We start from the raw sequence: 7,683 nt of genomic DNA, 5'->3' as shown, positions 1-7,683 counted from the left end.
CAGAGAAAAGATGTGATCAAAGAGGAAATACCAAATATGCAAAATTTTATGAGAGGAGAAGCAGTTTATGATTCATTTCATCCCCCACTCTTCTTCATTTATCTTGATATTCTTGTGAAAAATCCACCCAAACCTCCAGGAACTGTGTGCATTAGTAATTAGAGAGTAAGTCGCAAGCTTACTGTCACGTAGGGGTTCTGTGTCAAGTGAAACTGTAGATGTGATTCTTTGCCAACTGTACAGAGTGAGTGGGTGGCAGAAGAGATTCCACCTGAAGTCAAAAGTGTTTATCCTAGGCTCAACAAATGGCATATGAATAATACACCAGTTTCTTCAGTCATTTCATGTGTATTGACTACACGGTTTCTGCTTTTTCAAGTCATCTCACCATTTAGGTTGTAAATTCGTTTGAGTGACAGGGGAGGTGACGCATTTCAGATGATGTCAATATAATGTGATTTTTCTTTTCTTTTATAAGGTGATTTTGACTAATTAAGAAGAAGGTGTGTTGGGTGGATGGCTGGATAGTTTTTACCATCAGTCAGGACATTTTTGCCACATTTTACTGACCATTTTAACCTAAACCTTGATCTTTCTCTAATCCTTACCAAGTAGTTTTTGTGCCTAAACCTAACCAATGGCATTAAATGACACATGGAAAGCTTAAAATGTGTAAACGTAACACGCCATGTTTATACGCCATCCTATGAGATCACATTGTTTCTGCGAACAAGCTGGCAGCTTTGTGGGAAAACACCAAGGAGCCCTCCGGCAGTGAATATAATCATAGGTCACACAGATAAAATGGATTTTTCTGTGGATATTCACGATACCCAGGAGGTGATTCAGGATTATTCTGGTGACCTGCTGACTTTCTCTTTAGTGAATTTCCACTTGGTCCCTATTTGAGTTTCACACTGTAGTAAATGGATAGAGCCAAAAGTGTTCTTTAGAATTTAAACATTAGTATGCTTCAAACTTTATGACAACAGTTTAGGAAAGGCCCAGTTACAGTATAAAACATCTTAATTGACCAGCAGATCCTCGTTTTCTGACGTCTCTCAGCTTAATGGTTTTATAGAAATATTAACCTTCGCCTAACGAAATCCGAGATAAGTCTTTGCATCACAGAAAACATCAACAGAATGCTGTGATGCAGATTTTGAACCAGAACTTGTAACTGAGCTTTTACAGGTTTGCAGGGAATCTTTACTGTTAGCCAGACACAGTAATGAGGATTCGTTTGTTTAAACTTATGAAACAGAAACTTACTGGAAAAAGAAAATTCTAAACAAACATCCACAAAGAAGGAAATGAAAGAGAGAAGTTATTTTCCCAGTTAAGAGAGGAACCTACACAGAGCACTGACCTCCTCATCAAACACCTCTGTGTTGTGTGAGCCAGGTTTACAGATATCCGCACGCGATGAATCGTACAAATGGTGCACACACGTTCGGTCACTCAAACATCTGAAAATCAAAACAAAAAAAGTCTACAGACTGAGTTATTGATGACCTACATGAAGCATGTGTCACTAAAGAGCTGAACCCATCAGATCTGTGTGGAGCGATGAGGAGACTGCAACCTTCCTCAAATCAATACAATCAAAACAAGCACAAATATTTCCATCACGTTTTCCACGTGGTTTTCCATCGTTTGAGCTGACCGTCGCTCTTTTATTGACGTCATCTCGTCGTGTCGTCTCCTGCTGCGAGGATTTAACAGCACCGACTGGAAAATTAGCGCCATCTGCTGTTTATCTTCTAATATTCACAACAGTTATGGATGGAAACAAGTATTAATTTGCAAAAAGAGGCTAAAAAGCTATGTGATTCACAGTTAATATGATAAATATTGATTGTGGCAGATTTAAAATGTAATGCACCAACTAAAACCTCAAAAATCCAAGAATAGAAATCAAAGACACATCAGAAAATGAGCATTATATACATTTCATAAATATATTTCCTAATGCAGGTCTGTTGTCGTATGTTTCCCTGCTCTTATCTGATAGAACTAACTAGTTACTCAGAACTAGTTCTGAGGAAAGATTACTTTAAAAAAAAAAAAGAGATCTCTTCTGCTGCAGGGCCTGGTGGAAACAGATGTGTCACAACATGATCTGGGAGTGATGTTAAGACATGAATCTCTACACGCTGTTACGGTGGCTGCAGGGATTCTAGAGAACTGCAAGATAATGAGGCAACTTTAACTACTGACCGCAATAAATGACTTCCTTGTTTTCATCAGAAATAAGGACAGAATAGAGGGGGAGGAGAGAAACAAAAATTGCACTGAGCTGAAGCGATGATGATGGTTTTATTATCATTGTTGTGTTATTTTATTATTAGTTTAACTTCTGCTAATTATGGACCCTGGGAGGGCAAAAAAAACTAATTTGTTTCATGTTGTTCTAAATTAAAAATTCGTGCTCTTGATTTAATAATCCGTGCTCTCACTGTGATAATTCGTGTTCTCAACTCAGTAATTCCACCCTGAAGCGGAGTTTTTATGAACTGGATGACATCTGCAGGAACATCAAATTGTTTATGGCAAAAAAAAAGTCTGCTATGGGATGTTATAAAGGATCTCAGTGAGAACGCACTGTGCCTAAAGTATATCTATATATTTTAAGATCAAAATAAAACACGATGAGAGCATGAATTACTAAATCAAGAGTTGAGCGCACAAATTAGTTCTTTGTTCTCCACGGCCTCTCACGGACTCCATGGCAGAAGCTCTTTTTTATCTCCAATTATTCAGATTTTTCTCCATTTCCAGCTTTTTACCTCCTCATTTCACCCACATTTGCTATCTAGTGATTTTCTGTGTAATTTGCAAATGCTTAATTGTTATTTTTATGGGCATTTTACAGAAGGGGTGCTGCAAAAACTGAAAAAAAGTCATTATATTTGGGTTCATTGTTGTTAATTTGCAAAAATTCTCAAAAAATTAGATTATTAACAATTCTTTAACAGACAGAAAAGGTGCCTTTTAGTGTGTAGTTTTGTGTCCAACTACATATTAGCTTATTAGGTTGTTTCTTAAAAATGTTATTGTGAGCACATTTCTCGTACGCTACCACTATGTTACTACTACCACATAATACTGATACTGCCAAATTTTGCGAAATTGCAGTATTTACTTGTTAAATACCTGCAAATTTCCAGGAAATTTGTATAAAATGAAGAGACCTGTAAACCAAAGCATTACCAACATATTTACCAAAGTCAGAAAGGGCATTTCTTTATTTTATTTATTCAACTTTTTACATTTCATACCATTTTCCCGTGACTGGAAGCCAAACATCTTGTGATCTACTTGACATAAAGTGCTGTAAACTTTGAACACATTCTGCAGCTGCAACCAAATTTAAATGACCTGTGAATGACTTGTGTATGTGCACAATATTGTCTTTATTATGAAGCTGTTTTAACAAATCAGACTAATATATACAATATATATAAAACATTAAAAACTTTTCCCAGTTTAAACTCTGTTACAGAAACAGTAGCTGAAGAACAGCGTCTTCCTCTTTGAGGTTGGAATTTCACAACTGTAACGTCCGGTGACTTCACCGCTCAGCGTGACAAAAATCACAGGTTAGAAAACTCCTAAAACTCCAGTGTTATTACCGACATGTATTTTTAGAATCAGGTCATCGGTCATCATCAAACGGAAGCAGCTTTTGAGGATATCAGGATTTTAATAAATAATTAAACACAGTAATATGTAGGCTTGTGTTTATAGTGGAGGCTGTTTTGTGCCACAGTGATCCCAAACTGAAGCTCTCAGACTCTTTTTGTGTTTTGTTTTTTTTTGTTCTCTTATTTACTTACTTATATCTAACATTTAGTTTCCACAGTGGCAACATAAAACATGTTGATTTGGCTCCGTAATTTCATATTCCAGCTTATTAGTATAGCCGTTACCTCCAGTTTTTATGTTAATTTGCCATGACAACTGTTTCAATGCACCTAATCTCAGTGTTTTGGGGTCAACATCAGTCAAAGGCTATTTTGGTTGAAGATAAAGTCCTTGGTTGTGTCACAGCACCTTAAATCCACAGAGTTCCTCAACTAACTTTGTGTTTTGAAACTCTGCACAGTTCAAATTAAGACACGGCCGGGGGGGAAATTTGTAAATTGAAGGTAAAAACAAAACATCATGGTTGAGTCAACATGTGGCACAATTTCGGAGTGTAAATTTTAAAAAGATGCATTTATTTTCGTATAAATATGTATATATTTCTCAGATCGGGCTTGGTATTGATATTTCACTGTATGTCCAGCTCTCAATAGAGTTTACAAGACAAAATGACCACATCAAGTCAAAATGTATTTTTCATTTATTTGAATGGCTTTATTAATGGTTAATAAATCCTTCATAAGTCAATATGTTGTACAGTTTGTTCTTGACTTACTGTTTACTCACATAGACTTAATTTAATTTGGATTTATTGGTAGTTTTCCCTGATTTTTATATTTGTATTCCGTCTTGCTCTGTTCTTTTTGTACCTGCTGTACGTGCTCTGTTTATTCTTCTGCTGCTCATCTCATCTCATGGGTTAACAAATAGTGGAAAATCCTCCTGTAGCATTGACCTTTCTTCGTCTTTTTAACTCTTTATTGCATCAGCAACATCCTCCAATGTCACTAACAAAGAGTCCTGTGTGTCTCACTTTCTCTTAAGTCATCAAGGCTGTAAATGTCAATAACCTGTTTATAATTTAGGTCCAGATGATTCAACTCTTTTCCAGACAGTAAAACAATTCTGATGAACTAACTTTGAACACATTCTGCAGCTGCAACCAAATTTAAATGACCTGTGAATGACTTGTGTATGTGCACAATATTGTCTTTATTATGAAGCTGTTTTAACAAATCAGACTAATATATACAATATATATATTACATCAGCAACATCCTCCAATGTCACTAACAAAGAGTCCTGTGTGTCTCACTGTCTCTTAAGTCATCAAGGCTGTAAATGTCAATAACCTGTTTATAATTTAGGTCCAGATGATTCAACTCTTTTCCAGACAGTAAAACAATTCTGATGAACTAAAGAGCTAAAAAGACGAGGATTTTCCACAGCCTGATAACCCAAATGTTATTCATATTCATATAAATGATCTATAAACATCAATAAACGAGTTATGAACCATCAATTAATGCTACATCATCTTCATGACACATCCAACTTCATCCTGGAGGTGAAAATGAAACAGGATATTATTCAAACAGTTTAGAGAGACAGTCATTCATTCATCATTCATTCATTCATCCTGTCAAGGTTTCAGTTCATGTTTGGTTTTAACCCTGAATTCTGCATCCAGTAAATACAACCTGACGATCATTTTAAGTAATTTTCCAGCAGAGTAAAACACGTGACTGAAGAGTTGACAGTAAACTGACACCTTATGGGTCTTATGAATGACTCTGAATATCATGTGAAGGTGATATTCTTACAATCACATGTGCAATAACATGAAGACTTGTCATGTTGCATGAAATCCCTGTGAATTTCAGTAATTATGTCTCAACCAAAACTTATCAATTTATATGTAAATAAAAGTTACGTCGAGTTAATGATAATTAGGCTATTATCACATATATCGTGTTATCATTATCATAATGTGCATTATATCAACAATTATTGTTTTCTGCACTTAAATAAAATTTAAAAAATCATTTTGATGAAGTTCCTTTATTATCTGTTTTTTTCCCCCAAATTATTCCATGTAATTAAATCACCAAACCGCAATGATTCAGCTGGTGTCCGCCGCCTGGTCCCTCCGGATTCACTTCTACTGCTCCGGTGTAGAAATATGCAAATTTTTAGGTTCTTTACACACTTGAGCAATAAGGTGCGTTGGCTGAGCTTTAGGGAGTGGCCTGGTTATATGGGCGTCTCTAAAACACACAACCTGAAGAACATATAAAATCTCAACACTGCGCTGTTTCTGACATATCTGACTTACAGAAGCCCTCGAGAGAGACAATCAGAGAAACTCTAAAGACACAAAACTCCAAGAAAATGTACTCACGATCTGACAGCATGACTCTGACTGTTCGCCGACAGGAGAGCTTCGCCTTCTCCAGGCTGGCGACCCGCAGCACGGAGCCGGAGGTCTTCACCTTCGAGCGGATTCCGACTCAGGCCACCGCCGTGCACTCCTTTGTGCCCGTCCGGCCGAAGAAGCGCTGCACCCGGGTGATGTACCCCGCTAAAGTCCGCATGCACCTTCCACCACCGGAGAAAAGCCAAGCCAAGCGTTGGCTGGTCATCCTGTGCCTGGTGGTGCTGTGGCAGATCTACACCGAGGATCCCTGCGTCGAGACGCCGCTGAGCAGCGCAGACAGCCCGGTCAGCGACTACCACGGGTTCTCCTTCCAATCAGCGGAGGAGGTCAGCGCCAGCTCTGCGGCTCTGTCAGCCTCACCGAGCGGCTGCGAGGACGGCATCTCATCAAGTGACATGTCCATCCCCACCACCACCACCTGCCCAATGCCAAGCCAAGAGACGGAAGGCAGCCATGGGTTCGAGCAGAGCGCCGGGAAGAGCTACATGGTGGCTCTGCTGGTCTACCACAGACTGGGCAGCGACAACTAAATCCCTCTGGACTGGTTTAATCGTAAACCACCCTAGTCCGGGTTCCTGGGATCGAAAACGAACCGAGCTGGAGTTGTTCCTGAGCAGCTTCTGGAGAGCAGCGGTGCGTCCTGCGCGGCGCAGCCGGGGAGGGAGCTCCATGCGCCGGCTTCCCCATGCCAGCAGTCCCCCTGAGAGCGGTGGACACAGTCTGGAGTGGGACACAAGAAACTGTGAAAAACTGAAACTTGAACTTAAAGAACTGTACAAAACTTGAACTGATCTTCGTGTGATTTACACTTCGACTCTAACTGCACTTCTAGGCCTGCAGGCAAACTGGATGTTTTACAAGTTTAATTCTGTCTGGAAAACTGTCACTCCTGTAGGCAACAGCCGAAACTGACACTGTCTGTTATGTTAATGTCTTATTTAGTTATTTATTCTATTATTTGCTATTTATTGACCGATGATTTTAATAAAAAAAATGTTTTTAAAAGAAGTTCCTGTTTTCCACCTCTTCACTGAAATGCACAAAAGGTTTTTTTCACTGTTTTCAGAGTATTTTCATCAAAACAAAACACCTTATAAATATTGTGATTATTAGATGTTGAATATCTTGCAGACTGCATTGGACCATGATCAAGAAACCTGCAACATAATTGCATTAGATGCAATGTTATATACCTTTATACCTGCAACTGCAAATTGCAATAAAAAAGAGGCATTTTTTTAAACTAAAAGGTATCAAAAAAGTCTTGATTTTACAGAATTATACAAAACTTTAAAACACCATATTTTACCAAAGACGACCATTTTCTAAATTGTCCAAGGCTAAATGATTTCCTGGTATTTGAATTGTTGAAAACATCTCAGAAACAAGTGTCTATATGACATTCGGTTGCATATATTTGTCTTTCAACAACTTTGCAAACACTTGAAACACTTTAAACCAGCTGCAGAGACACTGAGCCAAGCACACTGAGTTTGAAAACATGATCTGATAACTGCGATTCAAATATTTGAAAGAAAGAAAGGAATGATTTTGTGAGGGAAAAAGAAAAATAACTTTCCAGAAACATCCCCTCAAAG

The 7,683-nt window shown here is 38.2% G+C and overlaps 1 protein-coding gene across 1 annotated transcript; it reads left to right on the top strand.

Annotated features, from left to right (window-relative positions):
• The first annotated feature begins 5,923 nt into the window (after positions 1-5,923).
• Positions 5,924-7,093, top strand: ier3 (immediate early response 3). The gene has a single exon (XM_044333557.1). It carries the CDS (start codon positions 6,040-6,042, stop codon positions 6,613-6,615), a length of 576 nt encoding a protein of 191 aa, XP_044189492.1. The 5' UTR covers positions 5,924-6,039; the 3' UTR covers positions 6,616-7,093.
• The last annotated feature ends 590 nt before the right edge of the window (positions 7,094-7,683 follow it).

This window comes from Thunnus albacares, chromosome 2 (assembly GCF_914725855.1).
Source record: "Thunnus albacares chromosome 2, fThuAlb1.1, whole genome shotgun sequence".
Classification (NCBI taxonomy): domain Eukaryota; kingdom Metazoa; phylum Chordata; class Actinopteri; order Scombriformes; family Scombridae; genus Thunnus; species Thunnus albacares.
This window is presented reverse-complemented; position numbering and strand designations above follow the sequence as displayed.

Excerpts from the sequence above, each read along its gene's own strand:
- ier3 (XM_044333557.1), top strand. The coding sequence starts at position 6,040 with ATGTACTCACGATCTGACAGCATGACTCTGACTGTTCGCCGACAGGAG.